Source organism: Bemisia tabaci, chromosome 1 (genome assembly GCF_918797505.1).
Source record: "Bemisia tabaci chromosome 1, PGI_BMITA_v3".
NCBI lineage: Eukaryota > Metazoa > Arthropoda > Insecta > Hemiptera > Aleyrodidae > Bemisia > Bemisia tabaci.
In genome coordinates, this window is record NC_092793.1 from 89908172 (window position 1) to 89932417 (window position 24246).

The following is a 24246-nucleotide window of genomic DNA, read 5'->3' on the forward strand; positions in this document are numbered from 1 at the left end:
GGGGGAAAGTGTAGACTTCAGTTATGATGCTGAAACTTAAGAATTATCTTCTGGGGACCAAAAGGAATGGGAAAAAGCTGGGGGAGCAAGTTTTTGAGATGGTCGCCTGAAAACGGAACACCCTACAAAAAAACCCTTGGCCTGTTTAAACCCGCTGTAGTGGACCTTATTGAATCAAAGATTGGAGATAATGATGCCTGCAAAGACTCCATCCATACATTATCGTAATCTCAAGCTAAAACTCATACTAAAACAGTGTTTAAAGGAATAACAATTCCTTTAATTACTGTTTTGAAATTTCACTGGAATTTTACAGCAAGAAAAGTTAAATAATGGATGCCAGATGTACCAATGAATCAGGAAAAACTAGTGATCTAGAATAATAAGTCTGAATTGAAGCATTCATTCGCAGAGTTCTTACTTCAGAATTTATCTATAAAAGAGTGACTGCGTCATGAAGTTTAAGCATCAACCTTCAAACAAAAAATGAACATTTATCAACAACCCTGTTTTCTGTCAGAAAACGCTCAGAGTCATTTTTTTGCAGTATGAACAGAGAATTAATCAATGAATCCACAGAAGAACTCTAATGTGCTAATGTTAAAGACAGAAGAGGGTTAACAATCCAGCCAGAAGTAATATAAAGCAAAATGAAGTGACAGAAAGCCAGAAACTTAAGTTATTTATACAAAGAAAAGCTACCTCAGGACACCAATTACTAAAGGAGCAAGTCAATCACTAAAAAAAACCTCCAAGAAAAAAGCAACTTGTCTTCCACAATGATTGCTAAAAATAATCAATACCCAGCTTACAAAAAAAAAAAAACCCAATAATAATAATGTAGCTTGAACTGTAAGTAACGGAATGGTAGAAAAGCACTGGGTCTGCACTATTCTGTAGGGAAATCAAGGCCAAAAAATCCTGAAAATTTTCAATTAGAGTAAAAATATGAACTCTAATGAGTATGAGTGAAAGACTTCGAGGGGGAGGGGGGGGGGGGACTGGGGAGGTGTTCAGCTAAACAGATGCATTTGAATTTGAATACTGAGCTGAGGTCACGCCAAGGGGCTTGTATAGATTTGGGTCTTTTTAGGTCGAAGTAGTACCCCATCAACCCAGTGACCAGTGTGATCTACTGACGAGGTCTTAAAAGACCCAAATCGATGTAGGTCTCTCAGCATGACTCCAGTTTAGTATTCCAATGCATCCGCCTGAGCTGAACATTCTCCCTCCTCAGTCTCGCATGGATACTAATCAGAGATAATATTTTTTACTCTACTTAGAAGTGTTGAGGATTTTTGGCCTTGATTTCCCTGCAGAATAGTGCAGGTTCAGTAAACTATTCTGCCATCCTGCTGTCCAGCTTACTTTGTAGTTGATTCCTGAAGTCTTTGTCAGGTGCGTCATAAAAATATATGAAATGAAAATAACTTTGAAAGGCCTCAAGATTATGTCTGCAACATCTATTTTTAAACATATTTTTCTCCAAGATCTCATAGAGTACGCTGAATGGGTAGATTTTCTTGATTAGACTTGTTAGATTAGATGTAGGTACGTTCCTTAAATCCAAATTCCTTCCATACATTTGTTTATTTTTTTAAAAAGAAACACACAATTTTCAGGGTCGTCAGGTTCTCGCATGTGCTCCTACAGGATCGGGTAAAACTGCTGCTTTTCTTATTCCTGTCATTCATGCTCTTGGAGGTCCAAAAAAACAAGGATTTAGAGCTGTCATTGTTTCACCAACAAGGGAATTAGCCAAGCAAACATTTAGGTATTTTGTCTATCAATTTTACTTTCATCTTCAATAAAGATACTTGTACTTTACAGTTATAATTTCATCCTTTTTGCAGTAGTTGGATGCATGGACAGTCTTTCTGAAATAATACTGGTTAGCAATTTGTATATCGTGTTCAGGCTTGTAATCGGGCTGTAATTTTGAACATTTTCTGTGTTTGGTTCTGGGTAGCAACAGGGTTCCTCCTTTTACACGCTATTCTGGTAAATTGCCTGGGCTTTTTTAATGGAACGCTGAAACTGCATGCTAGGTGTTTGTGCGCCTTACTGAATCTGCTGATCCAAAAATTCTGAATTCCATCGAGTCAAGCACCTTTCCAGTTGGATGTTTTGCTCATGAGTCTTTTGATATTCATTTTGGTGATTTCCTTCCAGTTCATCTCCAGTATATCTCTGTCCTTTTTTTACACTCAATCCATTCGGCTTCTTTTTCTTGTGCTCAAGGAGTCTCCTAGATTCCTTTCCAGAAGTGCTCAATGATGTAATGAAATACAGCCCCATCAAGTTGGCAACAACATGTAGAGTGTTAAGTTGTCTGCCTGTTGGCAGCCAAGTGTCAAGGTCAGTGTACCATTCTCTTATCACTTTATTGAATAAGAGTTTGCCTTACACTTCAAGTACCAGTTCTTTTTAGTCGTGCGGCGAAGCCGTATAGACTCTAGGTTTCGCCGAAGGCTAAAAAATGTTCACACTTTTAGGCTAAGTCCAAGAGGAGAATTTTCGAGGAACCAAGTAACATATGAGGTATTGATATCGGTGCATTTTGGCCCAAGGGAGATGTTACATGTGCGAGGAATTTGCAATTTGACTGTTGATTCTTGTATAAAAGTTCGCGAGGAACACAATGGTGCCACTGGTTTTCTCTGAAATCATCTCCCAAGCTCAAAAAAGCTCTCAAGTTGAGGCCAAAATGAAGGGGATATCCCACCTTACCCTGAGAGTCCACGTCTACATGAAGACAAACTCTTCATGCAAAGATAGGGAGCAAATACATTAGCAGGGTTGCCGTGTTTTTAGTTTTGGAGTCCCCAGATAAATTGGTAGCCCTGTCAATGTATTAGCTCCCTACCTTAGCATGGAGAGTTGGTCTTGGTCTAGACTTGGACTCTCAGGGTAGGGTGGGATATTCCCTCCATTTTGGCCTCAACTTGAGTGCTTTTTTTTGAGCTTGGGAGATGATTTCAGTGAAAACCAGTGGCACCATCGTGTTTCTCATAACCTTTTACACAAGATTCAACAGTCAAATCGCAAAGTCCTCACACATGCAACATCTCCATTATGCCAAATGAAATTTCTGATCATTTAGCCATGGTTTGGTAGCGTTTAGCAATCAACTGTGACCATAATGTAAAGAACCCACACAGGTGCCTTTCGGCTCAATGTCGCCATATGGCATTCTTTATCATCGAGTCACAGTTCAATAGCGTAAATAAGCAACCAACGGTGGCCAAAATGTCAAGACTCCAAACTGGTGCTTTTTGGCTGAATTTCACTCAATAGGATCTTTGATGATTTATCAGTAATGGTTGATGTTTATGTTGATTAATTATTACTGTCTGAAAGTGAATCCTGTGGGAGAATATTATAGGGTTGGTTCAAACAAGTTTTAGAATTTTTTTCCTTAGCGCTAATGGACCCTAAGGGACAACTTCAATTCATCGAACTAAAAGTTTTCAATGTTCATAACCATTTTTTAATTGTCAGAATTCACTAGACCACATTATATTCATGATGAATTTAAAGAATATCGCTGTCAAAAGTTGAGTTCTCCTTCAATTTAGCTCTTTTTGTCATTACCTTAAAGACCATACGGAAAGTGCTAAATCTACGGAAACCTCAACTTTTCACAGCGATATTCTTCAAATTTATCATGAATATAATGTGGTCTAGTGAGTTCTGACATTTAAAAATGGGTATGAACATTTAAGGCTTTATTTTCCTTGAATTTAAGTGGTTTTTCAGGGTCTACGGTAAGAAAAAAACTCTAAAACACGTTAAAAGTTACTTGAACCTACCCTATAATGTTGAGCTATGACTTCAACTTTCATGAACCCTTACTTGTGCCTTTCAGCTTGATTTCGCTAAATGGAATTATTTATGATTGAAGTCGTGGTTGAGTTTACTATGCTGATAAAATATCATTGGAAAATTTAGGTTTCACCATCATAGTCTTCTAAAAATAACCATCAGCATTACTGCGCCAACCAAAATCTAGCCCAAAAAAAAATAATTCGGCTGAAAAAGTTTGAGAAGTTGGGATGTGCAGTCTCAAAATAAAAATACCTAGCTGTGATTGGACATAGCTTTGCTTTCATTGAGACTTTCAAATTTTATGAATAAAAAACAGTAAGCGTTTAGCAAAAACAGTTAGTTTTGTCTTTACCCGTAGACCATACAAAAAGAGCTAAATTGAAGGAGAACTTAGCTTTTGACAGCGATGCTCTTCAAATTTTTCATATACCTATACAATGTGTTCTAGTGAGTTTGGATGGTAAAAAATGGTCAGGAACATTTAAAGCTTTATTTTCCATGAATGTAAGTTGTCGTTCAGGATAGATTCTGACGACTAGATCCTTACTAGAGTAAGAAAAGAAAGTCTAAAATTGTTAAAAGTCACAGAAAAACGCGAAAAAAGAAAAAAGTCGAAAAGGAAGTCAAATTTACATAACAATTAAATTAACATAAAAATTTCGTAAAAAGTATTGGAAATTACGAACAAATGTATTTACGTAAAAACTGTATTAAAAAGAAAGTTAATTTTAATTAAGAAAAATAATCTTGGTAAATCAATTTCTCACGTAAATTTGACTCAAAATTCATTTAAAAAACAGGGCCGGATTTACCTACTTGCTGCCTATGGGTCACCTGTATTTTGCCGCCCCCTTCTCATTCGTTTCGAAACATCAATAAAAAACAACTTAATCGGCCCGAAACAGTAACAGAGAAACAACTTAAAACGGGACTAAGGCCGCAAATAATAAAAAGAAACACATAAAATATAATAAGAAACCCGGGACGTTTCGCAGGGATCACACCCGCATTTTCAACCGGCAAAACAAGAAAAATTAAAAGAAAGGACACTATGCCCCTCACTACTAGCAAAAGTTCGCACGGAACTTTGCGTGAAAGTTAAGTTCCGTAAACCTATCTACATATGTGTGAACAAGGCCTTCCATTTGTAAGAAATGAAGGTAAAAATTATGCAAGAACAAACATAAATGTGGTTTAATAATTTTAACTTCCGCCGGCGCGCCGCGCTGACCGCACTGTGTTTGGCGCAATGCGTGAAGTATTCCTACAGTCTTGTCGGCGCTATGCGTTTCACGCCGACCGCCGCACAGTGGATTGAGTCAATTAGAGGGGTCGAACATGAAATTTTTTACAAAAACTGCAAATGTTGATGTTTATTTCGTCACATTTTAAAGTTCAAGGGGTGATACTGGAAGAAAATATCACGAGAAAACCAGTGGAACAGCTTGCAGAACATTAGATTTTTGTATAAACGGAGTTATGAGCGTTTTAAGTTCCCAAATTTTTTCCGACCTCTCTCATTGACTCGATTCACCGTGCGCCGCGCTGAGGGCTTCTCCTTTTTATCTCAAGTCCTCATCATCACTGCTGCACCGCTCCATGCCAAATTGCGTGTTTAGTTTCTCTCTTAACTCGACTAATTTAAGGTGCTGTCTCTTGTGTCACCGAAAGACGCTTTCTCGTTTGTAAATTTTTTTTTCTGAATCCGATTTTTTTTAAACCTACATTTTAAAAAAATGCAAAATTTGCCGCCCCCTGCGTTAAGAAATGAGAGATGCTGTACTTTATTACCCAATGCATCTGACGAGTTTTTCAATTCAAAAAGAAACGTATGACACTCCACAAATAAATCACGTTTGAAGCGCAAACCGGAAAAAAACACGATTTGTCAAAAGTATTCATTAAGTATTGCACTTTCCACAGAAGCATATTGCACAAAAATGTCACTGTAACGACTTCCGGATATGGTTGCGACCAACTTAAGGCTCAAAGTTTTGATTTGTTCGCTCCCTAAAAAAAATGGTCCATCTCTGTAACTGTGCGCACCAAAACTGACAAAGATCCCAGGGTCACAGGCTGTCCGTGGTCCCGGAGAGAGGGGGAAATTTTTCAGGGTTGAAATCCTTCCTCATATTTAATTGTTTTTTAAATAAACTTAGGCTAGGACACTATCCCTAAATAAAAAACAGACCAATTTGGCTTCAATGCTTCGAGCTCTGCACGTGTGAACTTGAGTTTTTATTACTCTCGTTCGTTTTTATTACTTCGTTTTTATTACTCTCGCCAGGGTCGGTCCGCCCAGGGCCGAAGGGGGCCCTCCCTCCCCCCTTCCTCCTCTTACAGTCACGCGCCCCCCTCCCCCCTCGAATCGATTTTTCTTTCTTTCTTCTGCTGAGTTGTGTATTTTACACCTCGGAAAATCGGAAATTATGGTCAATTTTTCATAGTTCGAATTTCGGATTTCGCTGGCCAGGTTGTACAGACCTACGTCACAGGGTAAACAAACCTCAAGATGCAAATACCTCCTTTTTTTTCTCTATGTAATATCTTCGTCCATGGTATAGGACTTTTCGCGTGGCTGCTCGACGATTTGTTAATCTGTGGAGGTTAAGCTACATTCACGCGTCGCAAGCAACCTGGCGCGTCTGCTTCTTGCTACTGCGAGCGCGCCTTCATTTCCTCCCGCACGCAACAAGGACAACCGCGATGATAAAGAATTCCATTCGGCGAAATCGAGCCGAGAGCAGGCACCACGAGTATATATATATGGGTTATTTTAGTGATGGGTGGGATTTTATTTAAAATTCCTATGAATCCTAGGTATAGTATTTACTGTAGTAAACAATTATCATTTATTCCATCACTTCTTCGGATTATTTATTTTTAATCAATCTATATTCATGTGAAGTGTAGCTCATCTGCATTTTTCTTTCCCTGGAACCTAAATGTATATTATGAGTTTGAATCCATCAGAAACTAAGTCAGTCAAAATCAAATTTAACTACATACGAAGTGAAAACGATTTGTATTTCGCAAATCAAAGTGATAGTTAAAGCAACCAAACTGTGTCAGACATGTTCCCAAATTACTAGGTAAGGCTTTTATCAGCTCATCATCTGATCCAATAATTTTAATTGTGGCATTTCATTTGGCATGTCGCCGCACGACTTCTGTGATACTCAAAGTCTCACATATATAATTTGAAAGGGGGGGGGGTCTGGGGGGGCGGCGCCCCCTCAGCAGGTAGCTTTTGTTACTTGTTTTTCTAATGACTTCGAACTTAAGTCAATAAGCTTAGCTCTAAACGTCCATCTATCAACCTCCGTCTGCTTTGAGCCTTCCTGGGGCAATTCTGTCTTCTGGCGTAGCTGTTTAGCTGTGCTAGGTTTTCTCAGAATATTTTACTTTTCAATAACTGCTTACCTCTTTTTTTCATATCCGGTCAGCTTGAATTGATTTCATCGGGAGCCTTTGCCTTTGCCGTTTTATGACTTCTGTAAGATCTCCGTTATCCAGGATTTTAAATTTTTTGAATAGATTTCGCTTTAGTGCTTTCATCCGTGCGCTACCATCATCCTTCTTGATTTCAATTAATTGAGATAACTCGCCTCTAATCTCTGCTATATTGAAACGCAATCTTAGTTTTCTGGTGACTCTGACGGAGGTTTCTTTTTTTTAGGGTTAGTTGGTTCCACTTTGGTTGTTTCTTTTTTTAACTTTATACCTGTCGCGTAGATAATGCTCCTCGGCAGTGTTAACGAAATGTCCTCACCTCTTCCTTTATTTTCGCGAGTATTTCATCGACAGACCTGTTTATTAGTCTGAGAATCTCTTTGCCAAGCTTGTAACTATAGACTGTCTCTGAACTCTTAAGAGTAAAATCATTAGCACTTACAATTAGCCTACATTTTATTTGAAAAACGAACTCATTTCCTTTTGATCACCATCATAGTAAACTCACCAGGTTATAGACTTAATCATGATTTATCTGGATGAAACTTAGCTCTCAGCTGTTTTTTATTTTCTTTATCTTCTCTCTTTTTGATTTTCCAGTGCATTGAACTCAAGAAGATATATTTAAACGCTCATCGATTTTTGGCGTAAATCTCAGTCTATTTGACTCATAAGAGCAATAGTCTCGAACTGGACGTTCATATATTTATGCTGAAAGGAATCGTAAGCATAGGGTATACGTGCAACCAAGTTCTTTTCAGGATAAATACATCCAATTATTTTGCTGTGTTTCTTAGAACACTGTACAAACATTCAGACATTGCCAACTTCCCCCATAAATTTTTTTTTAATTTTTTTGCGGAAAATCGAAAGTTCCTCGAAATCTTTACATACTGTAAATCAAATTGCAGAAGAAATTCATAGAGAAGTTGGAAGGAAAATTTACGAGTTTCCAGAATATTTGTATTTTAAGCAAGGAAATTGGATAATGTTGCAATGTTCATACAGCTCTTTTGCTTTAGCACTGTTACAGCTAGCTGTATTGTTCATTTTATTATTTATTTATTTATTTATCTATTTATTCTATCTATCTATCTATCTATCTATCCGTCTATCCATCCATCCGTCCATCCATCCATCCATCCGTCCATCCATCCATCCATCCATCCATCCATCCATCCGTCGATCCATCCATCCGTCCGTCCGTCCGTCCATCCATCCATCCATCCATCCATCCACCCCTCCGTCCGTCCGTCCGTCCGTCCGTCCGTCCGTCCGTCCGTCCGTCCGTCCGTCCACCCGTCCGTCCATCCATCCGTCCGTCCATCCACCCACCCGTCCATCAACCCACCCGTCCATCCACCCATCCATCCATCCACCCATCCACCCATCCATCCATCCATCCATCCACCCATCCATCTATCCATTCATCCATCCACCATTCTATCCATGTATCTACCTATCTATTTATTTATTTATTTATTCATATTGACTTAAATTTTCAATATATTTTTTCCAGGGAGTGTATACGTCTTTGTGAAGGGAGTAACTTAAGAACTCACATCATCAGTAAAGTGGGTAATGCCTCAGAGAAATATGGACCTAATTCGTCCCAGAAATTTGATATTTTGATCACCACACCGAATCGATTAGTGTATATGCTAGAACAAGATCCTCCTGCTGTCTCCTTAAAGAGTGTAGAATGGCTTATTGTTGATGAAGCAGACAAATTGTTCGAAGTTGGACCCAGAGGCTTTCGTGATCAGTTGGCTGCCATTTATGTAGCTTGTGACTCAGACTCAGTGAAACGTGCAATGTTTAGTGCAACATATTCAACTCATGTTGCAAAATGGTGCCGGAGAAATCTCAAGAAAGTCATTTCCGTGACTGTCGGGCACAGGTTAGTTTCCTTTCTGTAAAACGTTAAGGGTTGATCCGTGTCCATTCTGGCGAATAAAGTGCCCCCCTTTTTCACCACCACTATCCTTCTTGGTGTCACTACAATTCATTGCGCAAAATTTACTGTGCGACAATTCATAGGGCAAAATTCAGCGCACGGACAATTCATAGCGGAGCATATTAATGGTGCGTTCGCAAGGACATAAGTGTATCCTTGTATTACGAGTGTAATAGTGTCAGTATTTATTGCCAAGTTTTAATATTTTTAAGCCTAATTTTAATCCTTCTTTAGCCTAGGTTTAATGTTTTTCAATTTCACTCACTACTTTTTTTAAGTCCAAATAAAAAATGGCATTGAAGTTGGTGGCCAGCGAAAAAGGTCAAGAAAAACTCCATCACGATTATTACTTTTATGTTCAAGATAAAGCAGAAAATTCAGCTACTTCCAAAATTATATGGAGATGTCTAGAATATACAACTAAAAAGGAATGTCGAGGACGAGCACACACTTTCCGTGAGGAATGAATCTTCAAAACGACCGAACATAATCAGGAAAGTGTTTAAGATATCTGCAGGCTGATTATTTTCGCGTCGATATCTGAATCGATAACTTGACAAAATTCATTTAACGATCGACAATTCATAGTCGACGTGATTATTTTGCCGCATTTATCGATATCGTTAACAGGATGAACGGTTGCGACGTTGCCGTCGTGCAAACAAATAATCCGCCTATCACAGACCGTCTACCGGTCACGTGATTGGCCGCCAGCGCTGCGGCTTGGAGCCGCTGCGGCGAATTTCAGAACTAACTCTATTTTGAGGTTATGTTTACATTGATGCGGAACGATAGCCCTGGGGGCAACCTTTAGTTAACGACGCATTTATCGACGTACGTGGCGAAAATAATCACTCGGTTCTTGATCATGGCGATAACATGACTTTTAACGACACGATTCGGATATCGACCCGAAAATAATCGGCCTGCAGAAAGTGTATAAGGATCTGAACATGAGGTGAATCGTTCGACAGGCGTGGTACCAAGGAATATTTTCGAGGTGTAGCCCACAATTTAAGTCCTCATTGTGACTGAAAGATGAGTTCCGCTTAATATTTCTTTTCCTATCTTGTATTTATGTCTATTTGATGAATGGATGCATGACTAATTTTTTTTTCGATGAATTGTCGTATATCTATTTTTCTCAACGTTTTAGTAACCTTTTTACCTTTTCCTAGTAGTAAAACTTGCTTGAAAAAAAGTATAAATTTTAACAAAGCTATTATGAATAGTAGATATTATATTAGAGATGTTAGATTACTCTTTTATAATATAGGTACTATAGGGGAATTATTCCTTAACAGGATCTACAAGGCTGAAAAGTCAACTTTGTCCATGTATGATAAAATTGTATGCACTGAATAGGAAAAGTCTTCAACTTTACGAAATGGGTTTTTTTTTCACTCTCAGTTTCTGGATTCGCAAGGTTTTTCAGATTTCCTGAAGGCATGTCTAGACCGGTGATTTTTAGGTCGTGTTTGATGTGCTTTTTATTCACTAAATACGCTGATTATCTGTGGTTAAAATCAGCTGGTGTTGAGGTTATGTTCTTCAACAGTCTCCTACCGTCTCCAGAAAGAAGAAAAGTTAAATTGTAAGTACTTTTCTCCCTCATTTTGTCAAGCCACGTGAAAATGTAATGTCCGTAATGGAAAAGCATCTAAACTTGATGCTGTTCGAAGCAGGAGCCAGTTTAATTGTTCATGTTTGGTAAAGAATAGGTTTTCATCTTTATTGATCCGTCAGTAATGTCAGAATGTATTCAAATATTTCATTTAAAATGTTGCAGCAAATTGAAAAAGTGTAACGTCAAAACGAGCGTCACGCAATGCTCACTCAAACCGGTATCATACATCTAACTAGTAAGATAAGCTCCAAGAGCAGATTCAGTACACTTATAGTAGCCTCACTAGACAACAGAGAGACACAGAAAAGAAAAGGAAATAAAGAAGAGAAAGAGAAGGACTAAAAAACAAAAATCAAAGACATAGTAGGGCGTTCAGACTAGTTTTTTGAGCAAAATCAACTGGAAAATTTTCTTTTCATCTTATAACCAAATCTAAAACCCTCAGCTCATAGCAGTGTGGTAAAACCTGGCATCTGCTCAGGCTCTCAAAAATCAGCTGATAGATCAAGATTGACATGTCGCCCCCTAAAGGGCAGCTCGTTACTGAAAGCAAATTAAACTAGTGCCAAATAATTTCGGTAGAATGAGCTCAGTAGAAAACTCGGTATCAAGCTCTTATCATCCGTACTGAATCACCTATACCGTTGAGATGCTATGTAGTAGTATTAAGAGTAGTAATAGTAGTGGAATTATGACAATGAAGGAAAATACTGAGAATAATGGCTACAAAAATTGATAGCTCTGTTCAATTTTTTTTATTTTCCTTTAATTTCCTTTTTTTTTCTCAGACAAATTATGGAAATCATTATTTTATACTATTTTCAGGAAAGATGAAACCCGTCAAAGAGCGTTCCCAAGATTTCAGAAAGAAACTCAGGACAGATGGAAAAAAGTATCATGCACATTTACAGCGAGACAGAGACAGGAAAAGGAAGAAGTGTGATGAGGAGATGAAGGCCGGATCGTTTACTGAAGAGAAGATGCGAGACATATGCTTGGCAACGAAACTAAGAATAAGGAGACATCGACAAAAGAAGACAGAATCACGTTATGGTAATAAAGAAGATCCTAATTCGCTATTAGGCAGTTTTTCTTCTCAGAGATACCTGAGCAGAGCAGTAAAAAAAGTGAAGAGAAGTCTCCCAGACAGTCCTAGAAGACAGAAAGCCATTTTAGCCAGTCTGGTTCAAGAAAAATGTCGTACATTTATCTTCAAGGATCAGAAGAAGAAAAGGAATCCCAGAAGAAAATCTTTCAGTGAAGAAGTTAGAGATAAGTTTATTGCATTTTATAACCGAGATGACATTTCGTGGACTGCCCCGGGCAGGAAAAATTCCACCTCCGCAAAAGATGCAGAGACAGAAGAAAAAAAGTGGGTTCTAAAGAGGTTTCTGATGATGAGTATTTCGGAGGCTAAGAGTATTTTGGTAAAGAAAATGGAAACAAATTACTTAGTGTGGATATGCTTTTTAAGTTGAGGCCTCAGGAAATTCTAACTTTTTATAAAATCCCTCTTGAGGTTTGCATTTGCGAAACTCATGCTGATTTTTCATTTCTGGTCAAAGGGTTGCTCCCTTATCTTGATAATTCCATTTGTTCATATAAAGATATCTCAGTAGAGGCCTGTTGTAATGTTTTAAATGAGCAGTGCATGCTTGATCAGTGTATGAAATGTGAAGACTTCAATGTCAGAGGTCTCGTTAAGTTATTTATGAACAGGGAGAAACAAATAGTTGTGCATAAATGGCAGAAAGAAAACGGTGTTTATAAAGTGGTCTCTGACTCCGAGAGTATTAATTACTACTTAGAATATTTGACGAAGACTACTTCAGTTATTTTTCATTTTGTATTGTATTTTGCAACTAACTTTTTACGTAATCGTGCACCTGCCTAATCAGGCAACCAGCCGTGTAATTGAGAACTTATGTAACCGTGATTACATAACAAGCTAGGGGAGTTACGCAACGACATCACGCCACAATCGGTTTTGTAATCACTCTTATAAATACAGCGGCAGCGGCCACTGCGAGTCAGTCTCTTTTCTACCTTCAAGAGCTCAACTACTCCTCTCCTAGTCTTGCCTGAGTAAGACTGCTTCCTTTTGACTGCATGCTTGGGTAAAGCTGAACTAGTCTCTACTTCTCTTTATGCTGCACTCTTGAGTAAAGATGCAAACTATTTCACTTCAAATGTATGCTTGAGTAAAGCTACATTCTTCTCTCTACCTTTCCTGTGACTGCTCTCTTCAGTAAAGAAGCACTAGTCGATCGTTTCTAATAATTCTATCTTTATTACACCTTAGTGAAGCTACTTACTTCCTGGACAGCATGCTTGAGTAAAGCTGCTTTTCTCTTGTTCTCATCCAAACATTCTCTAGCTTTCCACGCCTGAGTAAGGCTACTCCAACCTCCTCCTTCTCTACTTTCATATAATTATGTACGCCTGAGTAAGGCTATCTCTACCCCCTCATAACACTTTCCACTCGCGGTAAGATTCATCGGCAAACCAATCAACAGAGAAAGCTAGAGCTCACATCAATTTTGGGGAAATGAAGTGTTATCGGTTAGTCATGTTAGTTTTCAGTAAAAGAGTTGTTTTCTATGATGATAGGACTTATTGAGCCAACTTTTGTGCCAAGTCATAATTCCAACTTTCTGAGAAAACTACCTCTCTTTTGTTTCATGCCGAAAGCTTTGACTCTCTAGCTTTTGTCCCTGATCTACAAGGTCCCTCGAGTCATACAAAAACACTGAGTTTTATACAATATTTTAATAAATCATTTAAGGATTTTAAATTTCATTCCTACGCTAACTTAATGCAGTCCTCTGAATTCAAAAAGCTGAAAGAGTCCTTTAAAGAAAATTAAACTGTGTGCCAAATGGACTATGCAGAAAACGCTTCTCTAATTTCTCAAGACGAGATTCAGAGTGGGCACTGGAATCATACCCAAGTATTGCTTTTCACATGTTTTGTATGGACAGTCGATAATGTCTACTCTTACGTCGTAGTTAGTGATGAGAAAGACCATTCAAAATACTGAACCTGGGTATTTTTTAAAGTAGTGCTCTCTGAAGTTGGGGCTGTGTTGAAAAGTCTGAGGAAGCTTTATTTATTTTCTGATAATTGCTCAGCTCAATTTAGAAGTAAGTAGCTTGTTGCAAATTTCTGTCATCTTCCTGATGACCTACAAATAGAGGAGGTCATCCATGATACCTTTACTGCAGAACACGGGAAGGGCTCCGTTGAGGGCATCGGTGGATTGGTTAAAAGAGCCGTTTGGCAGAAGGTCAAAGCTAGGCAGGTTATAGTGAACGATGCCATGGATTTTTCAACTGTGCTTCCTCAGAGGTGAAGAAAGTTAAAATTCGGTTTGTACCCTCCTCTGACAATAAAGCTTCAATGTCGTTACTTGAGGATTGGTGGCGCATCGCCTCAGATATAAATAGCATAATGAAACTGCATCATTTTGAGAGAATCAGTCGGGCGCATGTTGCGGAAGCAATAACTGCTGTATCAAAATCAAAGATTTATAGGACAATTACTGTGCAAAGGCGCTCTATTTATAAAGATATCTACACAGACTCGGAAGATGAGTGTACCTACCTAATCATGTGTCTTGCTTTGAAACAATGAATCATTGATTGAATTTATTTATTTAATTATTATTAAATTAACAATATTTCCTTTCAAGTTTTGTCCAATATTCAATATATTTTCCTTTAAAAAGGATTTTCCTAACGAAGTAATGAACTGTCTTCAAGTTCATAAATGATTTAAGTTGTAAACATGCTTTAAAATTCTGTTCAATCACTGATTAAATCTATTTTTTGTATCAAGTGCAACTATTTCTTTTCTTTCTAAAACGTGTGATACTTTTCTGAAAAGGTGCTTTTTTTCTAATGTTGAAGGTAGCATTTTTACTTTCTTTGTTTTATTAATTTTCACAAATAAATTACAATTGAATTCATTTTTAAGTTGTTTTTGTGTAGATGAAACTTGGTCCTGCCATCACCTTAGATATATACCTTAGAAGAGTGATTCACAACTTTTTGTTTAAAATTGAAGGTGAGATTTATGTACCATTGTGACAATTGGCTTTACAGCTACACGCTGATACCTTTGAATTTTAGTTACTTGATTAATAACGAGAGTTACTTATGTTCTATCTACTAAGTTCTATCAGTGTAACATCTGCAACAAATTCGTGTAAAGTCCGCAACGCCATAAAAGCTTATTATCTAGTCCTACAAAAAATTGAAATGTTTTCTAACAAGTAGACCCTTTTATGCAAAGTTTAAGGCATAGGATGTAACGTCCAAAACTAAAATAATTCTCCTATAGTAGAGTATTTATGTGCTACTTATTGTCATTAAATTGAGAAGAAATTTAGATTCTTCGGTCTTCTGAGTGCAGATTAATGCGATAAGTATCCAATTTTTGAATGCAAAATTGATTAAATATTCGGGGAGTGAATTTACTCGATGTGTGACAAACAACGATCCTGTTTGGATTAATTCTACCCAACATATCTAAATGCTCTGGTACAGACTCGAATCTCGCAACGTAACATGATGATAAGGAATGATCAGGGGTGAGGTCAGGGAGCTGGTTGCAGCGTTACACAGTTGCCATTTTTTGCCATATTACAGCAAAAATAGCTATTAAATACTCATAATTGAAAATACAACATTTAAAATTATTTTCGTATTCTACATTAGAAATCTTGGCCAGGTTCCAGTCTCTGCCGCTAGTGCCAGCTGACTTTCAGTAACTTTAAATATCCATAGAAAAATTAACTAATAACTCTGACTTTTAAGAACAAGAAAGGTATTTTTAGCAAATTGAGAGAGAGTTCACTGTATGGCTGTATATATATATATATATTTTTTTTTATATGGTTTTTATACGGCTGTATATTTTTTGACCAATATTTTTATTTTTCTCAGTCATTTCATATTTTTAGGGCAAGCCAATGCGTTACTTCTAAGGATCTTGCTTGAGGAGAGTTCTGTGTGAGCAAGACGGTGTGTAGTGGGTGACTAGATTGATTTCTTTACCCGCATCAAACTCTCCTCAACTGAGATCCTAGGAAGCAAAGCAATACTTTATCTCAACAAACATGAAATAATTGAAAAAAATTAAAATATTGGCCAGCTAAAGAAGTGTTATGTCTTACAATACCTCGAGTTCTACCTAGTTCTAGGTTAGGCAAAATTCCAAGAGAAATGTCTTTTGATATGTTTATTCTTCTTCAACTTGAAGAAAGAAACAAGTATCTCCCACTAGAATCCAAACAATACATTGCAAATAAATTAGTCCCTTAAGAATTTTGCCATTAGATAACATCGGTAGTTTTGTTCAGTGGACATTTGATGTCATGGACATTAAAAAGAGGACATTACGACAGTGAGTATTATTTATTGGACACTTTTACAGTCGGACATTTTAGACTGGACATTGTCACTGATCACCCTCCCTGCTATCATGTTAAACATTACAAATTATGACTTGAATCAGCAAAAATTAAATCATTCAGTAGAGGGGGAGGGTGAAAGGGTTAATAAGAGTTGGGAGGGGGTAGAAAAAGTTCTCTCTTTTTTTCTCTCTCTTTCTCTAACTTTCATATTTCTTTTTAGAGTTAAGTATAGTCAGTGAAGTATAAGTATCATGAAAATCATTATACGACACAGGTAAAAATTTAGGTTTATGGTAGACCCCACCTGGCACAAGGTTTAACTTAACTGGGTGGATAGGTTGTGTAAATAAAATTTTTGTTTGTACATTTCTTGAATAAAATCTTGAATCTTGAATCTCCGTACAGACTTCAGGGGAATTGGAAGTTCTTGTACCACCATTTCTACACAAGACCTTTCTGAAGACCTTTATCTTAAGGAATCGCAAGAAGAGGTCAAATTATGCCTCCCTCCCTAATTCTTAACTGTGGCAGTATAAAATTCTATGATTAAATAATGGGCATTTTCAAAAACGAAGTCATTAAATATAATTATGCCAGGCTCATTTGACGTTGAAAAAAAAAGTCTAACCATAGCTTTATATTGATAAATACTTTCCTTATCAATGGTGAAACTGCAGAAATGTGTATCTCGATTTGCAATGTTGCAGACCGCCTGTCATACTTTATTTCCCACATGGAATACTACTAAATGTTATTCCTTGACATTTAAAACTTTGCTGATTTTTATCTTCTTTGTGAAAATATTGTTCGAAAATGTTAGAGATGTTAGCTCGGTCTCTTTTTGAAAAGTAAAATGGGAGTGGAGATTTTGAAACACTGTAACCGAGGTACACATTATTGCTATTCACTGGCGATATGCTCTTTTAATAAAAATTGGAAGCATCTCAGCAACCGAAACATCTAACGTTTAAAATCAATATTCACCAGCTCAAATACAGACGGCTTCTGTTCTATTTTGAACAATTGAAAAATGTTAGTCGATGAAAAACTGCAAATTAGACTAAGTAATTGGGCATCCAAGGTGGTGCGTACTTCATGCTGATGCGGAGGCAGATCAACAGTCTCAACATTGTTGTGGTATCCTTTAATGTTTTAAAAATTATGTCTCTGATTTAATGAAGCATTTATACTGATTTTACCACTTGTAATCTATTTTTTTTTAATCCTTTGATTTCAGAAACACAGCCGCTGAAGATGTGCAACAAGATCTATTGTTTGTTGGTAATGAAGAAGGTAAACTCATAGCAATTCGTAACTTAGTTAAGCAGGTGAGTTTTGCTCTGTGTCTCCATGATCATTCATTTTCTCTCAAGTACCTTTTAAAAATGTTTTTTTCACCCCTGTATTCTTATTTTCACATTTTCGTTTCTAGAAAAAAGGGTTATATTCATAATCGGCGATTTTACCTCCTCTTGGATTTTGCCCAGAGGTCTCTCGACCCAACTAATCTCATGGACGCCATCTTGCCTTTCTCGCCAATGCAAGTTTGACTGGAAGCTCAAATCACGCAACTTTGACCTCGTTTTACAGGGCTTAATATCATTCAAAGAATTCCGGGAACGTGCGAGCTACGTGCACTCTCCACTTTACAAAAATATAAGAATTGAAACTTACTAAACAAGCTCACAAAAGTACCCTGCACACTTCTAATGGGAATTAGTGCCCTGTTTGTTTTCCAATTTTTTTCTTGTAGGTATTAAACTTGTCCATGGATGCTGTTCAAAAGTCATAATTGCGTCAACTGCAATATAGAACTAATAAAATGAAAATTATTAATACAAAATTCAAAATTCAATGCAATAAAAAAAATTGGAAATCAAACAGAGTGCATACATTCCCACAAGGAGTGTGCCGGGTCTCTTGCATAGTAATGGTCAAGGTTGCTACAATCACGAAAAATTGAGAGTAGCGGTAAATGTCAGATAATTTTAAAAAGTCAGGGAAAATTATGAAAACGCCTAGGAAATTTTGTGGAATCATCTTGATTTTCTTCTTTAATTGAGGTCGATGTTTTAAAAGGCAAATGATTTTCATAAAAACTTTCTCCAATGGGCCGATTGCAAACTTTTGCTAGAGCAATAATAAGAGTTCTTACTCTTAGAAAATGTCTCAAAAATCAAGATGAGCGCATCAGCAAAGTCTGAAATACACTCCTTACTTCACAATTTGCATAAAAAATTCGCGACTTTTCGAGCTTCCCGCTTCAAAAACGATGCCACGGCATAAGTAAACACTTCGTTCGAGGAGTCATTCCACCCAACCCTTGCTCACAAGGATACTACGCAGTATTCAACAAAGCCGACGCTAATCTGCCAAAACACATGCGACAGGATGATGATTCTAATCACCTGATAACAAGCGGCGTGTTTACATTCACATTTTTCTCGTGTTGATAGATATCCGCCTTGATTGACCTTGTGCTCTCCTCAACTTGCGCGCGGAAGCGTCGGCCATGTTGAGCAGGGATTGAATGGAACGACTCCTCCGACGAAATGTTCACCTGTGCTGTACATCATTACAGTGCAGTATACTATTCAAATCAGGGTTGGATTTTAGAGAATGAAATTTTTTGACATTTCCCTGACACATTGCGCCTGAACTCACTTTAAATGCGACTTTGTTGTACATCAAAAATTCAAGTTGGAGGTTGTAGTGGGGTACTCCCTGATGGGTTTTAGGGCAATTTCGAAATAGGTTGTCGGAGCTCCTCGAAAAATAATCGCATTTTTGTGGTTTTTTAGGGGTAAAATAGCAAAATTGGCCTCGGGGAGACAAATTAAACCCCCTCTCCCTCATCCTTGCCTTGACCGATCTGAATTTTTAGTATGTTTTTACCTGGTATAAGATGGGACTTTTCTGAAATTTTCATGCCCATACACATTTTTTTGCTCCCGCGGCAGCGTTGCCAAGTTGCGGACTCCAAAATATCGAATTTAATGATAAAATGAAGGTTTCGGAGTGTGATTTCCATTCAAAATCAAAAATTCAAATTGTAAGTTGTAGTAGGGTACTGCCTGATGGGGTTTTGGCCAATTTCGAAGTAGAGTGTTTGAGAATAAACTCCCTCATAAAAAAAAAAATAAACTAGATGACGAAATTAAAAATGCTTTGTAAATTTTTGGTTGTATAAGACATGTTTGACATTCCGAAAAATAAAATATTTCTGGACTAAATAAGGAAACATAACATTCATGGCAAACTCTGTTGCATGAGATTCCAGATGATCAAGAGGCCTCTTGAATTTAGATGGACTCCATCAGGTTTGTTCCGATCATATAAAGTCATAATTTCGTCATCTAGTTTATTTTTTTTTTATGAGGGAGTTTATTTTCAACATTACTCAAATTTTTTGTGATCTTTTGTAATTTTTTTATTCTTTAAATTGTCGAAGGTATTTTCTTTACAGTAAGAAGTCTTCTGGATTCGAACTATCCAATCCGCTGTATGAGAGAAGGTCGAATTCAGGGACTTCATAGCGTTATTTGAATCGTTGTTATCCACCCATTTTATTTGTGTTTTTATTTTTCATGTTTTTGGGAAAAATTCGGGGGCAAAATTTCAGATAAGATGTTCAAAGGATTGACTGCAACAGGGATAAGGTTTGGAGGGGGGGGGGGTTGGGAGAAAGTTCTCAAATTCTACTTTCTGGTGATGGAGTAGATTCAAGAACTTTCTGTCAACCCGAACCGCTCGTTTTCCCCCGACTCATCGCTTTATCCGGCCTCTCTTTTTGAGTTAGCTGCACCCATCAAGTAAGTAATGGCATAATTTTCATGGTACCTTAATGCATAGAGTACAGAAAAACCGCAATAACCAATTCTGAACGAAATAAAAATCCAGCGCTTGAGGTTGCAACGCGATTTGGGTCATTTTGACGAATTTTAAATCGAATGCTGGCAACACTGCAACTCTAAATTATTCAAATATGCCTTTTCTTATCGAAAACTCTCAGATTGCACATTTTTGTGAAATTTTGGAGGAAATCACACCTCGAAACCTTCATTTTATCATCAAATTCGATATTTTTGAGACCGCAACTTGGCAACGCTGCCGCGGGGGGCAAAAAATTTTGTATGGGCATGAAAATTTCAGAAAAGTCACATCTTATACCAGGTTAATACATACTAAAATTTTAGATCGGTCACGGCAAGGATGAGAGAGAAAAGGTTTAACTTGCCGCCCCGTGCTCAGTGGGCTATTTTACCCTTAAAAAACCGCAAAAATTCGATTATTTTTCAAAAATCTCAAACACTCTACTTCGAAATTGGCCAAAACCCCATCAGGCAGTACCCTACTACAACTTACAATTTGAATTTTTGATTTTGAATGGAAATCACACTCCGAAACCTTCATTTTATCATTAAATTCGATATTTTGGAGTCCGCAACTTGGCAACGCTGCCGCGGGAGCAAAAAAATGTGTATGGGCATGAAAATTTCAGAAAAGTCCCATCTTATACCAGGTAAAAACATACTAAAAATTCAGATCGGTCAAGGCAAGGATGAGGGAGAGGGGGTTTAATTTGTCTCCCCGAGGCCAATTTTGCTATTTTACCCCTAAAAAACCACAAAAATGCGATTATTTTTCGAGGAGCTCCGACAACCTATTTCGAAATTGCCCTAAAACCCATCAGGGAGTACCCCACTACAACCTCCAACTTGAATTTTTGATGTACAACAAAGTCGCATTTAAAGTGAGTTCAGGCGCAATGTGTCAGGGAAATGTCAAAAAATTTCATTCTCTAAAATCCAACCCTGATTTGAATAGTATACTGCACTGTAATGATGTATGTTCAAAATAGAACTAGAATGTTTCTTGCCCATCATTCAATCTCTCACCCGTTCAAATGGATCAATGTGAATAATAATAATTTTTTACAGGGATTAGCTTCACCTGTTTTGGTTTTTGTCCAATCCAAAGAAAGGGCTCAAGAGTTGTTTGAAGAGCTCCTATATGATGGACTAAATATAGACGTTATTCATGCAGATAGAACACAGCTACAGGTAATATACCATGTTTTTATACGTTCTAAATTCTTAAATATGTTGGAATTAACAGGAACGAATAATAGGGAGGTGTGTTTTACAGAAGTTTTTGAAATCCAAAGATAGGTAGGAGGAATGTGGCTTTTGGTGAGGAAATAATGCCTATAAATTTGTAGAATTTTAGCTCCATGCCTTGAAGATCTTCGTCGCTAATTCGATGAATTTTCATAAAAATGTTTTCCTCTCATGGGACTAATTACAGCTTGAAAAACTATGGAATTAATGGTAACTTATCTCAAAATCCATTTCACATCTTCCAAAAGTATCCCCTGCATAATGACCATATTCTATTTCACGGGAGATGACCCCAGGTTTAGTATTGCGGACTGTCAAAACACTATGCAATGCAGTTGAATTTGACTTTTTCAATCGTTTCTATCATCACCGCGACTGTCCCTTCATTCTTATCTAGCAGCACTGGCTAAATCTACGTCCATCATAGATTCAAATGTAAAACTTGAGTTCTTAAACTATCAGACGGGTGATAGATCAGGGTGGAAAGTACCCTGGAGCTCATGAAATGTGTGAAAAATAAAAATATTTGGAAAAATTAGCTGAAAGTTAGTTGGTTTGGAAAGTTAGTTTGAAAGTGGAGCTTTTATCCTACACAGTATTAGCGGTTTAGATGTTCATGCTTTTCAAAATGTAAGCTAGCACTTTGCAGCTCAAAATTTCTTTCCTCTTCGCGTAGGGTGTGAAAGACCACCCGACCACTTTCTTTTTCTCGGATACGGCCGCAAATTGAGTCACCGGAGGAAAACTTTTATGAGGTAAATCAATCCCAAAAAATTCAGTGAAAATATTTTCAGCCTCCCCAAATTGATTTTGGGTGGGGGGGTATCCCCCCGCTTATTGTTTACATCTAATTATAAGGGTGCGTTTTGACTTGGGATACGTCAAGAATAGTAGAAAACAAGAACTTTTGGTCTTTGGCAATTTTTGCTTATTTCTCTTTTTTTAGTTATGGAGGGTTTTTGAGGGGTATTGAGAGCCATTTTCAATCAGTTGCTGTGTGCTGCCTAATTGATGGACTTTAAAAAATTTAAATTATTCTGAAACTGTGCCATTCTGTCCTATGAGGGTGATATCGCTGCTTATGAGTTACAGACCTAACATGATACATTTCGCTTTCAGTTGATCAATACGAGCCGCTTTGCTAAGTTTCATTCAATTAACTTGGCTTTCCACCCCTGCCCCTTGTCAGTCCGTGGTGAATTTGCCGCACACTCCCCGCCTAAAACTTTCAAAGCTCGCCATTTTTAAACGGCTCGACCGATTTCGCTCAAATTCAATACCAGCCTAGAACTAAGTAAGATCTTCCTTCTGTAAAAATGTCGGGGGAAAAGCTTTTAATTTGCGCGAGTTATCGCGCCCACAAAATTGAACCTCCCCCCACTTCTCGCCCCCACCATTCGAAATGTAATACTTCGATCTCCGTTTTTTTTCGCAGAATGGTAGTCCTGTTCCTCTACTTTACATCGCAAAAAGTTTCACTCGGAAATTTTTTAAAATGAGGGAAATATAACCAAGCAAAAATCGGAAAAACCACGATGAGTCGGAAATACATTTATAAATAAACAGATATATATAATATATATATATATATATAAATGAATTCAAACGGCATGCATTTTCGTAATCTACGACCCATGATCGATGCTCATTACATGGTCTTTGGTCCAGGTCTGACATCAGGGGAGAACGCAATAGTGTATTTCCTTCGGAAAATACACTAAAACAAGGTAGCCAAGAGGATTTTGAAAAAAAAATTTTTTAACTATTTGAGCAGCCTATAATGGTAGTAAAAATCCAAAAATTAGGGGAAAGGAAGTCCATACCATCATTATGGAAGGGCAAATGTCAGAAAACTCCTAGGTCTTTTATTTTCTGCCAAGCTATGCACACAATGGTGGAAAACCTGTCAAAAATAGCTCAATTTTGACCGTTTTTTCGCGTTCGAAAATTTTTTGGACACCCTGTAATGGCAATGAAGGTCCGAAAATTTGTGGAAAGTAAGTTCATACCGTTTGTATGGAATAAAAATTTTTATTTGGTTCCTACGTCTTATATTCTTTGTCCTGCGTTACCCGGAATGGCAGCAAAAACGTCAAAAATAGGCTGTTTTTGGAGAATTTCTTTGAACACCTTGTAGTAGCAGTGGAGGTTCGAGAATTTGTGCAAAGTAAGTTCATACCCTCCGTAAGGAATAGAAAAATCTACTTGGTTCCTATGCTGTACATTTTTCGTTGAGCGGTGCCCGCAATCACTTCGAAAACATCAAAAATACCTCAATTCGGCCGTTTCTGCAATGGCGAAATTTATTAGACACCCTGCAATGACACTGGAAGTTCGAAAATTGGTGAAAAGCAAGTCCATACCACCAGTATGGAAGGACAAATTTCAAAAGATCCACAGATGTTTGATTGTTTTTCGCACGGTGTCTTCAGATACACAAAAATCGTGAAAAATACCTTCATTTTGACTGGTCTTTCGCAATCAAAATTTAATAGCCACCCTGTAATGACAGTGGAGGTCGAAAACTTAGCTGAAAGTAAGTTCATTGCATCTTCATGCAACAAAAAACTCTATTTCGTTCCTATGTTATGCATTCCTCATTGTGCGGTGCCTGCTATCGCATCAGAAATGTCAAATACGAGTGTACCTGAATTCGGCCAATTTTTTGTGCGTGAAATATTTTTGGCACCCTGTTATAACACCAGCGACTTTTGTAAGTACCAAGCAAATATACTTTGTACATCAGAACGGAACGGCAATTTTTCAAAGACCCTTACATTTTTTATTGTTGTCGCCAGATGCCCTGGAGTGAAGCGAAAACTTCAAAAATACCTAAATTTATCCG

The 24246-nt window shown here is 37.5% G+C and overlaps 1 protein-coding gene across 1 annotated transcript in view; it reads left to right on the forward strand.

Moving 5' to 3' along the window:
• The window catches only part of ais (DExD-box helicase 52), a 50142-nt gene that overhangs the window by 10922 nt on the left and 14974 nt on the right, over positions 1–24246 (forward strand). Inside the window, exons 4-7 of the mRNA XM_019048415.2 lie at positions 1623–1774; positions 8801–9181; positions 17519–17609; positions 21222–21344. Of these exons, the coding sequence (XP_018903960.1) occupies positions 1623–1774; positions 8801–9181; positions 17519–17609; positions 21222–21344 (747 nt within the window). The remainder of the gene's footprint in view (positions 1–1622; positions 1775–8800; positions 9182–17518; positions 17610–21221; positions 21345–24246) is intronic.